Raw genomic sequence first — 16,343 nt, forward strand, 5'->3', positions numbered from 1 at the left:
GGTCCTTCCCTTCAGACCCTGGTTCTGCCAATTAAAAAAAAAAGTTTTAACTACCCTAACTAGTCCATTCCAGAAGCTGCAGTTTTGAGACCACGCCTCCCCCCCCCCCCCCCCCCCCCCAAGCCCCTGCTGTGGCCACATCGCATTCAACACAACTTTATTAGCATCTGACAATACTTAGAGGAGCGCTGAGCACGGTTGGACGTAATGCGTTTTCGCCGGTTGAATTGAAAATTTGGACGCAGATCTGAGGCCCAATTAGCCCTAATGGGAGGGAGGGGTTACACAGAGACCCTGTTGGAGTAATTCCTCTTAATTACTGTTATAGGCGGCTGCTGAATCCTGTAAGCGTTTAATAAGAACATGCAGGTAGACACACGTGCACACACACACACACACACACCTTATCCCAGCCTGTTGACACCATCTGGTTGTTCACTGCTGATGAAACAATGCACACAGACGGTGATGTGTGTGACATGTCCTCTAGGGGGCAGTGCAGTCCTCTGAAACAGCTGGACACATGGGGGCAGTGCAGTCCTCTGAAACAGATGGACACATGGTGTTAGTAAGAGCTGCTTGAACTGGTTTGCGCCACACCACAAGCCCTCCCTGCCGTCTGCAAATAATACAATTAATCGGCAATAACCTCTCCCCTTTGTTCAACAAGCAAAAAAATAAGAAGGGATTCCTTATGGGATAAGGGCATTTATCGAGCTCAAATGTGCTGATTCTAGAACAGCTACATGCTGTGGGAAAGCACCGTTGCAAACATTTCAAACAGGAGAAACTACGGAAATGGATAAAACCGTTAAAAACGAGTCAAATTTTGGCGTTAGGCCTCCATCAAACAATACAATGGAATTATATGGAACGTGGCACTTCAGGGGCCTTTGAATAGCTCTAAACTTTGAACTGAATGAACACAGCACATGGTAGGACTGGATAAACACGGCACGTGGTAGTACTGAATAAAAACGGCAAATGGTAAGACTGAAAAGACGTGCATGTAGGTCTGAATGACCACAGCACATGGTAGGACTGGATAAACATGGTGCATGTAGGACTGGATAAACATGCCACATGGTTGGAGTGAAGGAACACAGCACATGGTAGGACTGGATAAACATAGCATATGGTAGGAGTGAATGAACACAGCACCTGGTAGGAGTGAATAGACACGGCAGTACTGAATGAACATGGCACATGATAGGACTGGATGAACATGGCACATGGTCGGAGTGAAGGAACACGGCACATTGTAGGACTGAATGAACATGGTACACGGTAGGACTGAATGAACATGGCACATGGCAGGACTGGATAAACACAGCACATGGCAGGACTGGATAAAGATGGCAGGAGTGAAAGACCACGGCACATGGTAGGACTGGATAAAGATGGCACATGTGGTCTGAATGAATACGGCACATGGTAGGAGTGAATGCAAATGGCACACGGTGGGACCGAATAAACACAACACATGGTAGGACCAAATAAACACGACACATGGTAGGACCGGATTAACACGACACATGGTAGGACGGAGTGACCACAGCACATGGTAGGACAGAATGACCACGGCACATGGCAGGACAGGATAAACAAGGCACATGCTAGGACTGGATAAACACGGCACATGGTAGGACTGGATAACACGGCACACTGTAGGACTGGATAAACATGGCACATGCTAGGACTGGATAAACAAGGCACATGCTAGGACTGGATAAACACGGCACATGGTAGGACTGGATAAAGACCACGGCACATGGTAGGAGTTAATGAACACGGCACATGATAGGACTGAATAAACATGGCACATGGTAGGTCTGGATAAACATGGTGCATGTAGGACTGGATATACATAGCACATGGTAGTACTGAATGAACACGGCAAATGGTAGGACTGGATAAACATGGCACATGGTTGGAGTGAAAAACATAGCACATGGTAGAACTGGATAAACATCGCATATGGTAGAAGTAGATGGATACGCCACATGGTAGGAGTGAATGAACATGGCACATGGTAGGACTGGATAAACACGGAACATGGTAGGACAGAATGACTACGGCAAATGGTAGGACTGGATAAACCAGGCACATGGCAGGACTGGATAAACATGGCAGGAGTGAAAGACCACGGCACATGGTAGGACTGGATAGACATGGCACATGGTAGAAGTGAATGGACACGGCACAAGGTAGGAGTGGATGAACTCAATGCATTATGCCAGTGGACTTAATGACAACAGCATGGCGATAGAACTGGCTTCCCATTAACTTGGAGTTAGCGCTCTGTGCGGGATGAAGCAGACATGGAACGCTCATCTTTTCATCAGTCGTAGGCCTACAGAGCCTGGCACGCTGGCAGGACGGTTGGCGGTGCACGCCGTACCTGTGAGGGAGACTTCCTGGAAGGGGGAGAAGCCTTTTCCCATCCTCTGGAAATGGGAAGCGGCCCTGCTGTCCTGGGGAAGGCCCGGTGCTGGGTCTTCAACCAGCGAGGGCCGCTCGCTTTGCCCCGATTGGTCAGTGGACGCTTTCAGAGATTGATTGTACACCGGCTCTCTTAGGGAACGGCTTTGAAGCGGCAGTAATTCATCGTTATTTAGCAGCGCAAGAACCCGGCGTCTGAACGACACGCGACTGGAGAACAGCCAAGAACGCCCAGCACTCCCAGCACATACTTTCAGGCAGGAACAGGCTTGGATCTCCTGCGGGCGTGGCAGAGGGAAGTGATTCAAGTCTCAATTCTGACACGTGACCACGATGAGAATCGGCCTCTTCCTGTTTCGCACAAGCTCCATTTTTTACTGGCATGTACACTTTAAACACTGTAGTCACTGGAGTCGCTGCTTAAGGTAGAGGACATCCCGGGCCTTGATGGAGGACTGGAAATAGGTTTTGCAGTGATTTGAGTGTAGTCTAAAGATAAATAAGACAAATTTGGTTGGACGCTATCCTATTGAATCATCCATCCGTCATCCCTGGAGATGGCCGTTGCCGGGGGAATCGCACAGGGTTTAAGGGGCTATGAGTGCATTTTTATACGTTAACCACAACGAGGCACAGGACCTAAAAGAGGAACCATCTCGACCTGGAGCGTTCCAGAACGGGAACCTAAGCAGTCGCCGAGTGGCACAATGGTTCCCACGGCGGGCACGGCATCCAGCGAGGGCCTGCTGACAGTTCCAAGTGATAGTGGATGTGATTTGACGCCACTGGGAACAAAAAGCGATTCGGTCGAGACAAAAAAAAAAAAAAAAAAGATCATCACTTTGTGCTAATCCACAAATCCCTCGCTCGGCTTCGAAAGACTGGTCCTGATGACACACCATATTGTTAAAATTATGTCTAGTAATGAGTCTCTGGTAAAAAAAACAAAACAACAAAAAACAACCGGTCTATTGGATCCATCGATCTCCAAACGCCGTTTCATTATTTCACAGTTTAAAGAGATTATCTGTTAAGAAGTCCGTCACTCCGAGCAACGAGCATTATGAATACAGATATGATAGTCAATGAAAACAGATCCACTGCAGGGGCGCCTTGCACCACATTGTTTTTCGGGCAACAATCTTTTCATCAACCTAACCAGCCACGTGTTGTTGTATTTGAGAAGATTTATTTCTTTTTTTTTTTTCCCATCATTTCTTACAACAATACAGACATCACAGAATACATAGTTTTACAAACACAAAGCACACCACCACCTTGGCTGCTGCTGCTGTATCGGGGGCAGGGACCTTATGTTGTGTCTGAACGTTGCCAGCTCAGCGTCGGCCATCCCCCCTTTTGTCAAGCCTTCCCTCGCTCATAGCTCTGAAGAACCTGCCCGTTTGTGGTTGCCAGTTGGGGAAGCTTTATTTTGCGTTTTTTTTTTGTTTTGTTTTGTTTATTTATTTATTTTTTTGCGGTGAGGCGTGAGAGGTGGAACATTGGAAACAAAAGAGATTTCTCCGGAGACGGGTACAGGGTAAAGCAAGTTTAAAAAAAAAAAAAGAAGACGTGTTTTTTTTTTTTTTTTTTTTTTTTCCTTTCCGAGAATATGACCCAAGCTTTGCCGTTATTCCAACTGAGAGAGAAGCGTGAACGGTGGTTAACTTTACTCATCGTGATTTAGAACAGCGGCTCAGTTGGATCGTTGTACAATGAGTGTGGTTTTTTTTTGTTTTTTTTATTCCCCTTTCTTCAATGTTTGTTTAAATCTAGGGGCCGATAGGAGCTGTAACATGGAATAACTCAAAACAAAGGGAACAAAGACCTCTTTATGGTTAAATTTACAGCTGTTTAAGGGCACACTGTAGATCCATGAAAAAATGTACACCATCTAAACCTTTAACGTCTAGTTTTGAGTAATTTATTATTACGCTTTTTTTAAATTCCTGTACAGTGAAATACAACTTCAACCTCAAGACATCAATATCGTTTTTTTAAAAATACAGAAGGCTTCTGTTATTTCAGCCATTTTTTTTTCCTAAACATAATTCCCTTCCCCGAAACTCAAACTAAAAAACAGGACTTTGATATCATATACTTTTTGTGTCTGCCTTCGACGAGGTGTGTGTGTGTGACTGTTTGCATGTATTTGAGTCAGTGTTAACTTGTGTGTGTGTGTGTGTGTGTGTGAACTCTATGTCATTTACACCCAACATTGTAAACATACATAGACTATATTACATGTGCTTGCACTGCATCTTGGGAAAAATTTTGGTTGACTTCACTAGAACACCACAAAAGAAGAAAGAAAGAAAAGGGAGGGAGGAAGCGAGGGGGGGGGGGGGGGAGGAGGAGGGAGGTGAGGATTCCTTTACGGAGCGTCAAACTCCTTCAGCGTGTTCAAGAAGCTGTTCCCGGTTTGGTTCGAAAGCTCAGTTTTTCAGAGGACAGGTACCTCTTGTATCCCTGCCCCGCGTCTTTCACCGTCCGTCGTCCCGGAAACCGGAGCCTTTTCCCGGTGTCCGGATAAAAAAAAAAAAAAGAAGAATAATAATAATAAAAACCCCCGAAAAACAAACGTCGTCCATTGAGCCGTCGGTGGAGGTCCCGAGGAGCCCGCCGTCCAGCACCACCAAAATGTCAAAGAACAAGGGGGAAACTGGGAACTTTTACGATGCGGTGGCTGAACCTGCGAGGAGGCGTCCAGACATTACACGAACAAATGGGGGGGCGGCAGGGGGGGGTCAGAGAGGGGGTCGACTCCCATCGTCCTCGTGGCCTCCACGGCCTTTTTGGCCAAAAACCACCAGGGCTCAACGACGTCTTTGTGGGCACCACCTGTGACGGTAGGGGAGCATTACGGTTCAGCCGGTGGAGGAGGAAGTGGACCACGCCTGCTGGTTGGATCAGTACCACGGGCTAACCAACTGGATTTTGGGTTCATGTTTTTTTTGTTTTTCTTCCTCCAATCAGTGAGTGCATCGGTGGTTATGGGGGGGGGGGGGGGGGGGGTGCAAACGGCCGGTCAGCCGACTACGTTTGGACCCACGGAAAGAGCCGGTAGTGTCCGTAAGACGGCCGTCTTTGCCTCCGCGCGCTCTGAGAAGTGCAGCGTCCGATGCGGCGGCGATGAGGTCACGGAGGGAGGGAAGGGGGGGGGGGACTGAAACAGATGGGGGGGGGGGGAGAGTTCGGCACACAAGCGGGGATGGAGAAGGCGAGGGAGGAGGGGAAGCGGTGCCTGTTCTTCACAAGTAGACGCGCCTCAGGTCCCCGGGTGAGGTGGGTGTTGCATTGTGGGCAGAGCTTCTTGTTCCCCTGAGAGAGAGAGAGAGAGAGAGAGAGACAGGGGGAGGGAGGGAGAGAGAGAGACAGAGAGAGAGAGAGGGAGGGAGAGAGAGAGAGACAGAGAGACAGAGAGTTAGTTTGGGACAGTCGGTTCATATAATAATATTAAACGTGACCACAACAGAGAGCACTACTGTTCACTCTTGAGGTGACTAGAGCAGCGTCACGTGGTTGTCAAAGTGGGACGCAAAGTTCCACAAAAAAAACTTTTCCGGAAACCGAAACGAAAATGTTCACAATATCGTCAGTGTTTGCTATAACCAAAAAGTAAAAATGGCCGCAAAGGGCACATTTAAATCAGGTTTTAATAAAGTGTTTTGGCCACGTCCACGCCAACGTAAGAGGCGAGAAAGAGGAAGTTGCGCTGCTTCCTACTGGCAACCGGCTGTAGACAACTGTACTCTTTGGCTGTGCTGCGGAAACTGCTAAAAGTTGTTTCAAATAAAGCGATGACACTCCTGTTATTCAAAAGACGATAAAATGTTTTAATTAAAAATAAATTAATAAAAAACACACCAAGATGCGTGCGACTACGATGAACGTTTCCTGCGAGTATCCCTTAAGACTGTGTGCTCAGCTTAATTTCTTGTTGTATTTATCGCGGTGCCCAGTTTGAACAAGTTCAAACTGACACCCCCCCCCCCACAAAATAAACACGTTTCAACTGCAACCACAGAAGCACCGTTAGGCCCAAGGCTGGACGGCGAGTTCCACCAACGTGGTCCCTCCTCCTCCTCCACCTCCACCTCCACACAGCCTCGCTGCAGGGAGGATCTCCAGCACCTGCCTCTCCTTACCCTGCTTCCATGCCCTGTCTCCTGGTCTCCGCCGCAGAGCTTTGATCGCGTGCCACCGGCAGTAATACGCCGGGGCGGCCGACGCTACAGACTGGGTGGTCCCCCCCTCAAAGTTCACTTTGGGACTTGTTCAAGGCCTCTCAAGGCCTGGTGTGCAAGGTGAAAATATACACGCAAAAGCCCCAGCTACCGCCGCAGCAGCGAGACAAACGACACCCACCCACCCACCCACCAATCGGTTTCACGATGGAATTTAAAACAAGGGGCTCGGAATTCGTTGTGACATGGCCGCACACGCAGATGAGTCCCCGCGGTGTCTTGGGTTTAGGGATTTAGATCGCCCAGAACTTTGCTGTCAAACTCAAACGACCTGGGGGCCCGGTTGTCTTCCTAGGTCTGTTTTATATTTTAAAAACATTTAGTACATTTGTCTGGATTAATTACCGCATTACCGGGCCAGATCTATCAATATATCACCATGTAGTGGGGCCACATTCAATTGTCTTGCGGGGTCGGCTGTGACCCCCGGGCCTGCAGTTTGAGGCCCCTGGTCTAGAAGTAATCAGAGGCCAATTTTAGCCCTTTTCATATTTTGCTTTCCCTTTCAGTGTTTCATCCCAAGTTAAAATTGGGACCTGGGTTGTAAAAATGGAGAGGGAATAGTTAACGCCGTGCTGAGGTGGAGGACATTCCGCCCAGTGTCTTGTGATGGTGGTGCTTGGGACACACCGCTCCCATTGTTTATGTCGCAGTAAAAATAATAATAATCCAGAAAAAATATATATATTTTACAATAGTACGTATGTGACGCTCCTACTATGACTTGATTTATTGCTTTAAAGCTACTTTTCTCACAGAGGCAACTCTGGAATTTTCCATTGGTCCGCTGTAATGTGTGTGGAGGACCAAGTGTGTGTAAACCTGAAATGGTTGTGTGTGTGTGTGTGTGTGTGTGTGTGTGTGTGTGTGTGTGTGTGTGTATGCACATGCACATGTACAGCTTACTGTTTAGCAGAATATTTTATGATGGCTATAATTATGGCTACTGATAATAATAAAATCTACTGATAAATAACCTGAACATTGCGGCATTGTGTTAATTGAGACACAATATCTACTCCCTGAGATAGACTGTGTGTGTGTGTGTGTGTGTGTGTGTGTGTGTGTGTGTGTGTGTGTGTGTGTGTGTGTGTGTGTGTGTGTGTGTGTGAGACATCTGACGCGGGCATGACAGAATGTGGACATCCTCCAAAGGACAGTGTTTGTTGATTCCAGTGTGACGGCCCGTCTGAACCCCAGAGGGATTTATGGGCCGCCCCTCCTGTAAGGCACCGAAAAACCTCGTTGGAGTTTAGAGCACAGAGCCGGGGAGTCCAGACATCGCTCATCACTCGCACACGCACCTCGTATTATACGTTTGATAATATTTTTTAGCTTTTATGACGCCATAGTTTTAGATTTTATCGGATTTTACTTGATGGTTTACTTTATAAATCAAATGCATTATTATGAATATTGCTTTTATATACTAGTGGGTTGTGATGCAATTAACAAACCTGCCAGTCATTGAAAACAGAAGCCTGATTGGAACTTATTTGGACTGTAACTAAAAGCAATAATGAAAGTCACAAAACCAAAATAAAACATTTTGAAACATCTGTTATAACTAGTGTCTATTTATTTTTTTGGCCAAGTACATTTTGATATATAAGGGATTTGTCTTGGTAAGGGTTGGTGCGAAACAGAAAACAAACAGCAACACACACACACACACAGCAAAACACACACACACACACACACACACACACACACACACACACACACACGGTCAAAAGGTCTGATGACAGATCCTCACACTGTCCCGCTAAAAGGAGTTGTGGCTCTGCAGTTCTCTGAAGAGGAGTCTCTCGGCACCTCCAGGTAGAGATGGAAGGGGGAGATGAAGAAGGTGGGACGTGCACAGGATTTAGGTTTGGACACACGCCTAACTAATGTTGCCCTTCATAACTAATGTTTGCACGTCTAAGCACTGCTGCCCAGATTGAAGGTTGGGTTGTGTAGGAATCCAGACAGAATAGATGAAGCTTAATCTTAATCAGGACAAAACTATTCCTACTTAAATTAATGGAGAATAAAAAAATGCCTTTCTGAGGCGCTTAATTTAAGATGAATGAGTTCCAGACGAGGAAGTCCTGGATTAAGGCCACGCAGGACTAGTCGGCTCCTTCTGTCTGGTCTTGGTGCTGCTCTTACTCCAGAAAACAAGTGTATCCTATTGTCAAGGTCCAGTGGAGGCCACATCCATTCATCCAAAGGTTTAATTTAAACCTTCACTTAGAACTAGATCAGCACTAATCTTACTTCTGGAAATCACTTTTTTTATTTTTTTTTTTTTTTAAACCAAGACGAGGGCTAGTCGGAGACTATTTTAAACCAGGACTGAGAAAGGCCATTTCCGTTAGTCCAGATTAAAAGTGTGATTTAGTCTAAAGTAAGGCTTAATCTGTGTCCGCCAAACAGCCCCGACATCAAGATGAATATATATATTTTCTTCAATCTCATTTAACTGAAGATGTGAAAGTACCGCATGAGATTTCTCATGAAGTAAGGGTGTGACATTTTTAAGAACTACATCTTGGATGGAGGTGGAAGTGAGATGGATTTATAACACGGTATTTACGGAACCTGTAAGCAGATATTGTAGTGTATATCAGAGCTCTCGGTATGATCCGGCTGTGCGTGCGCTTGTGTGTGCGCGCGTGCACCCATCACGCTGTGTGCCAGCTGCCCTGGCCTATTAAAGCCCTAAGAGGCCGGGCTGACGTTAACTAGATTCCCAGGCTTCACTTTGATCGGCTCCGTCTTGCCGGCTTTATAGACGTCTCCAGGCTACGAGTTTAATGCCCCGTGCATTAGGCTCGGGACGGCGGCGCACGCAGGTGCACGCACGCACACACACACACACACACACACACACACACACACACACACACACACACACACACACACACACACACACACACACACACACACACACACACACACACACACACACAAACAATAATCGACCTCTTTATAACACGTACATACAGGTTCGTAGCGCTTGGTGTGTGTGTTTGTGTACGTGTGTGTAACGATGGAAAAAAGGCTTCTTTAATTTAGGTTGTAATGAAATGTGGAGCCAAGGGTGGGGATCGCTTGTTATGTTCCCTTATGTGCGCACACGCACACAAGCACACAAGCACACACACACGCACACACACCCTAAACGACAGTTTACATGAGGAAGGCAACAGGGAGAAGAAATAACAAGAAAGAAAAAGGAGGGAAAAAAAAGAGTAAAATAAAGAGGTAAAGTAACGGATGTCGGATGAGGAAGTGGTTCCTCAGCTTCCTCTCTGCCCAATTTGCCACATTAAGACCAGACGCCGGCGGCTAATTACACACCGCTGAATACATTAGACTAACTAATAACCAATAAGACCCCTGTGTGTGTGTGAGTCTGAGTGTGTTGTGCACACACGGGCAGCAAATAGTGCTCATTGAGAGGTTAGAGTTGACTACTTTATTTCAACATTTAAAGGGGCCCTTTGGGAAGCATTCCATCTAAGTGTTTCCCCACCAACTTAAAACGTATGTGCTTATTGTCGTGCGACGATAAGCGTGCACTCGTTTAGTGTGTGTGTGTGTGTGTGCGCGTGCGCACACGTGGTTGAGAGAGAGAACCAAGAGAACGGGTCTTTTGGGGAACATTCCAGCGAAATCTCTCCCTCTGGGCTCCGACAAACTCATCGGCTGTGACGTGGCACTGCAATAACGGTGTGTAATGAAACGCTGTCTTCCAGTTAGTGTGTGTGTGTGTTTGGCGTTTCTTACCAGAGTCCTTAGCCAGCATTCTTCACAGTGGACGTGCCAACACTGGATAGAGGTGAGCGGCATTGTATAGGAGTCCTAGAGAGAGTGGAGAGGAAAAACGACAAAAAAGAAGACTGGTTTACACGAGGTACACTGGACACCCCTCGGATCTCACACACACACACACACACACACACACACACACACACACACACACACACACACACACACACACACACACACACACACACACACACACACACACACACACACACACACACACACACACACACACACTTGCATTCCCTGGAAGATCAACCAGAACAAGCACCAAGGACCGAAACGACCAAGCGACACAGCCAGCAGCCACGACCCACTGAGCAAGGCACCACGGGGGCGGACGGGGGTTGATCCAGCAACCCTGACAATCACATGTACGGGCACAAAATGGCGGCAGCCAGGGCAGATGGGGGGGGGGGGGGGGGTCAGGCCGGGCAGATAAGAACGAGAGAAGCAGGCGAATGAGGGATGGATGAGAGGTGGGTCGGTACACTCCGCAACAGCGTCGGCATCAGATGAGCGATCTGCTGTTTTCCCGTTCACAAGGAAAAAAAAACCAAAAACAAATAGAATGGGGGGAGACGACTGGTACGTAGCGAGGGAGGGAGGGCGGGGGAGAGTGCCTTACCCTCCGTAGGGGTTGTGGGAGGAGCCTCTTAATGCCGCTGCTGTAGCCGCCAATCACAACGCCCCTATACAGGCAGTACAGGCCGAGGGGGAGGGGCTTAGGCGGCCTCTCCCCGCCCTCTTTGGCCGGCGGCCGCGGCCCCGGCCAGACCATGAGACTCTTGTTCTCAGCGCCTACTTGGATGGCAGGCTTTCTCTGCGGAAGGGGGGAGGGGGGAGGAGGAGAGGTGTAGAAGGGGAGGGAGGGAAGCCAGAGGTGCCAGCGAATCACAGAGCCGCGTTTTAAACTCAGCGCGTGCACACACACCTATACTTCCATGTACACGCAAAAAACACACAGATGTGAGTGCATGCATCACAGGCATGAGTGAGTCCATTGAGGAGGACAAATGCAAAAAAATATGAATGAATTTAAAATTACACATTAATTAACAACTTTTACTTAAATGACATGGTGACACCAATGATAGTTTGACACCAATGTGTGTGTGAGATAGTATTTGCCGCAAACTTTCAGCTTCATCTCAGTCAGAATTTAGTTTCCGCGGTGGCCAGTAGGTGGAGCTAGATCTCCACCACGGCGACTAAGCCACAACGGGCTTCACCCGAGGTCCAGTTTGAAACACGAGACAAATTCAAAGCAATTCATTTCAAGTTTGCTGACCAGCTTACATTTTAAGATCTGCTCTTTAACGGCACCCTCTCCAGACAGGAGAGGGTGCCAGGCTTGGTGATGGAAAACCATCATTATTTATGTATTTTAACGGTATTTATGTATTTTAACAGGACAATATGGTCACAAAATGATGTCTAAATGTCCTGAGAGACAATTAGGTTGTCTCAATGTTGAGCGAAAGGTATGGCCGTATGAATTCTGAAACATTGATATCGAAAATATTTATTTCAATGTTTTAGTCTGATATAATACTTTACATATGAAATCTGATTGGCTAAAGTAGAACAGGAAATGGAAGGGAACATTCTCCGAGTACTATTGTTGATTGGGGGACTTGAAACAGAATGAAAATGCGTGAGGGACTTAGGAATGCAGATTCGACAACATATAAATACAAGCAAAAACATGTGCAAAAAAACCCCCCCTTTTTTTACGTGACTAAACGTAGCGTAACTCAGCTGGACTCTTTTATATGTGAATCTAGATCTTCATCTACATTTCCATGATTATCATGATAATAGCTTCACAAAGCTTAGTTCCCACAGAGAAGTCGCTCTTTGGAGCCTCAGAAACGTCGCCCATGCTTCCTCCACCCACTCGCCAACTAGTTAGAGCCGCCGCGTGTCCGAGCAGTGACACGCTGACGGGGCGGCTGATGGACGGGGTCAACGGCCACGGGGTGACAGACAGTGACAGATGGCTGCTAGGAGCTGAATGGGTCTCCTTGTGTGTGTGTGTGTGTGTGTGTGTGTGTGTGTGTGTGTGTGTGTGTGTGTGTGTGTGTGTGTGTGTGTGAGTGAGATGGAGTGTTCGCATGTGTATAGTGCAGTGGAATGGCCAGAACGAGGATGTTTGTTTTTTACCTGTGGGTGTGTGTGTGTATATATTTATATATACAGCAATCAGCCACAACATTAAAAGCACTGACAGGTGAAGAGAATAACATTGATCATCTGGTTCCAATGGCACCTGTCAAGGGGTGGGATGTATCAGGCAGCAAGTGAACAGTCAGTTCTTGAAGTTGATGTGTTGGAAGCAGGAAAAGGTCAAGCGTAAGGATCTGAGCCACTTTGACAAGGACCACATTGTGATGGCTAGACGACTGGGTCAGAGCATCTCCAAAACCACAGCTCTTGTTCGCTGTATGCAGTGGTTAGTACCTACCAAAAGTGGGTTTAGGAAGGACAACCGGTGAACCGGTAACAGGGTCATGGACGCCCATGGGCTCATTGATGCGCGCAAGGGAAGCCAAGTCTAGCCGACCTGGTCGGATCCCACAGAAGAACTACTGTAGCACAATTGGTGAAAAAGTGAATGTTGCTCTGATAGAAAGGTGTAGAACACAGTGCATCACAGCTTGCTGTGTATGGGAGCGCTCAGAGTGTCCATGCTGACCCCTGTCCACCACCCAAAGCACCAACAATGGACACGTGAGCATCAAAACTTGACCATGGAGCAATGGAAGGTGTCCCGGTCTGATGAATCACCTTTTCTTCTACATCATGTGGATGGGCGGGGTTAGGGTCCGATCCGATGGAGCATCTGGGGGATGTGCTGGAACAACAAGCCTGATCCTGTCGATATATTCGCCATATTCGAGGGCAAGTGGATCGGAACGCCGGCACCTCGATGCGCCTGTCCAATGCGCCCCTGTCTCAGTAAAGTTGCGCTTTACAGGTCATTTAATTAGCAAAATAAAAAGGACAAAAATCGCAACAAAAAATCCGCAAAAAGAAACAACCGCTGAAGGACTCAGCCAATTGCCGTTTGCCGATGTATTCATTCAATCGCCCAAGCCTAATACATATCGAAGACTTTATAGAAATATAAATGTGTCTGTAGAGATGTATATAGCGTAAGTTCATAAGCAATTATATGTGTATGAGTCTCTGAGCATGTGCGCGTGCGTGCGATGCAATGCACACACTTGCGTGTGTGTGATACAATGCGCGCCCGTGTGTGAATGAGGGACAGTGACGGATGGGCAGTGTGTCCGCCGTGTTCTGAGTGATCGATCGCCACTCCCCGCCCTCCATGTCACCTCGGGCTCCAAGCGACCTTTAGGAAGCGCGGGCGTCTGTAATTATCAGCTTTGCCAGCACACGCACACATGCACACACACACACACACACACACACTCACACACTATATCATCCCAGACAGAGATAGTGTGTGTGTGTGTGTGTGTGTGTGTGTGTGTGTGTGCGCGTGTGTGTGTGTGTGTGTGTGAGTGAGAGGAGAACTCCCTCTGGGCAAGAAATTTAAATGGTAGAGTCAGGTGGTACGAGTCTAAACATCAGATAACGGAATAATATTGACGTGTGTCGATCATTTTGTGTGCATTGCCAATAAGGTACTTATGGCTTGTTACTGACCGGCAAATCTAATAAGTCATCAATACAAGTGCAGAGGGTCGTATTCGTCGTTCAGGTGTCACCTGCGATCTCATTTTGTAGGGCTGCTCCCTGAAAGTCAACAAGTTTAATCATCAGTCGGAGACCGGTCAGTCGATTGAGATTCTTCAACTCTAATATTTTTTTTTTTGTCAGTCGTTGCAGAACAATAACAGGATAAAACAGATAGAAGCTTACAAAATGCACAGGGATAACATTTCAATGAGGAATTAAAAATAAGGGGAATCATGAATATATTTGTATATGTGTCCGCCTCCAGACATGCGCCACCGATGGAGGAGAGCCATGCATTGTCGGCCCTTTTTTTAATCCTTTCAGAGAAAAAAACCCCAAAACTAATTAAGAGCAGAATCAACACTGCTTTATTTTCTGCGCATAATGCACGGAGAGGGGGCGATCGGGGCACAATCTGCGCTCACTGTGCGTCCCCGTGCCACAGCCCCCACCGGCAGAAACATAAATCAGGAAATAGAAAAATCTCCACACGTTGTTTCTATTGTTTGTTTTCTGATTGTATTTGATGTTTAGGTAAATTTAATTTAATGTAACGTTATGGGATTATTATATCCGTCGAAAACGGTGCATTTCTCCGTGTGCATGTGATGCACTTTTGCAAAATGTTTCAAAGGATTGCTTGTGCTACCTGCCTTTCATGCAGACGGCTGGATGCACTTGTGGCAACAAGCACGGTCAGGATTAACTCCAGTGAAATTCAACCAAACTTTTGAGCGTTTAATTCTGAGGGGTCTCCACCTGCGTGTGTGAGGCAGGCAGAGGGAGCCGGCCCCGTCCCCCTCGCACATATCTTCCCGCCATCTCCGGCGATGGCGAGAGAGAGAGAGAGAGAGAGAGAGCGAGAGAGAGAGAAGCGAAAAAGCTTCGTCGATGAATAAGTTAATCCTATTACAAGTTAGGACAAGTTGTATAGGCAAAATAAATATAAATCAAATTTTTTTATTTCATCCAATACCGCCAACCGTGCCGGTAACGTCGGAGTTTATCGATACTACGGTCTTTAATAATTGAGCCCCAGGGCCTGTTAAATAGCGGGTCTCCTTACGCAACCCCAGGCAGGCACGATCACTTGTGCCCGTTCCTCTGTGCCCCACCCCCACCGAATATTGGCATTGAACAGTCGAACCCAATCCGGCTGTCAAAATTCTGAGTCGGGTCCAGCCCTATAATTTAGTTTGCCTGCTGTGGTTTAACAACACCCCAAAGAGGAGAAGCCATGCAGAAAGCCAAACACCACCTCCACAACGCACCGGTAGCCACCAAGCACAACGACACAGACTGTGAGGGGATGGAGTGATCACATGTTCACATGCACATGTACTTTCCCCATGTACATCACGGACGAAACACACAACCGACACAAATGTCACCATGGGCAACTCCGCTCACACAGCAAGAGGAGAAAGGTGCTGAGCTGAAAAGTCGCGGACGATTTGGAGAATTCATGACTCAATGTCACGTGACACCCGGTCGAGTCTCACTACAGTCAAAGTGCCACGCCCATAATCACTGACGGGGATAAGGGGCTGAAAGGAACAGTTTGGCATTTAACTCAACATATTCACACACGTGTTTACGGTGTGCCAATGAAACTATCAGTATCCATGTCCATTGATGATTTGACTCTCTTGACTTCCGAGTCAAGTCCCGCCCGTCACTACAGCCAATTAAAACGCTCCTCCTAAAGAGGTCCAACAAATAACCACAAAACACTGGCCCAAGGACGCCAGGTTTCTTAGACGCAGACGGATGAAATTCACATTTATTAAACATGATTCAAGCGCTCTCCGCAGGGACCCAGACGGACAGGTGGACGGACAGACAGACGGGCAGACAGATAGACAGACAGCAGTAATTAATGTCTCACCATGCAGATGAGACACTTGTATCGGTCTCCTCTCAGGATCTGTTTCTCCAGCTCCCTGATGCGAGCCTTCAGAGCCTCCAGGGTGGTGGCCGTCGAGTCCTCTGTTACCCTGGGTACAGGAGAGAGGGAGTGAGGCAGAGAGGGAGAGAGATTAGTTTAGTTACTAGATTAGTATCCAGAATGCTGGATAACACAACTATCTTCAGGAGTTAGTTGGTAGATTGAAATTCAACTTTCCA

At 47.2% G+C, this 16,343-nt stretch overlaps 1 protein-coding gene across 1 annotated transcript in view; it reads right to left on the reverse strand.

The window, feature by feature from the left end:
* Positions 1–5,576: 5,576 nt before the first annotated feature.
* Positions 5,577–16,343, reverse strand: part of rnf220a (ring finger protein 220a) — a gene marked incomplete at its 5' end in the record, with an annotated part of 185,023 nt that continues 174,256 nt past the window's right edge. The window contains 5 exon segments of the mRNA XM_080010946.1: positions 5,577–5,730; positions 5,732–5,763; positions 10,467–10,541; positions 11,134–11,328; positions 16,105–16,213. Coding sequence (XP_079867072.1) covers positions 5,694–5,730; positions 5,732–5,763; positions 10,467–10,541; positions 11,134–11,328; positions 16,105–16,213 — 448 coding nt within the window. The 3' untranslated portion in view covers positions 5,577–5,693.

Source organism: Zeus faber, assembly GCF_960531495.2.
Source record: "Zeus faber genome assembly, chromosome: 12".
In the NCBI taxonomy this organism is placed as follows: domain Eukaryota; kingdom Metazoa; phylum Chordata; class Actinopteri; order Zeiformes; family Zeidae; genus Zeus; species Zeus faber.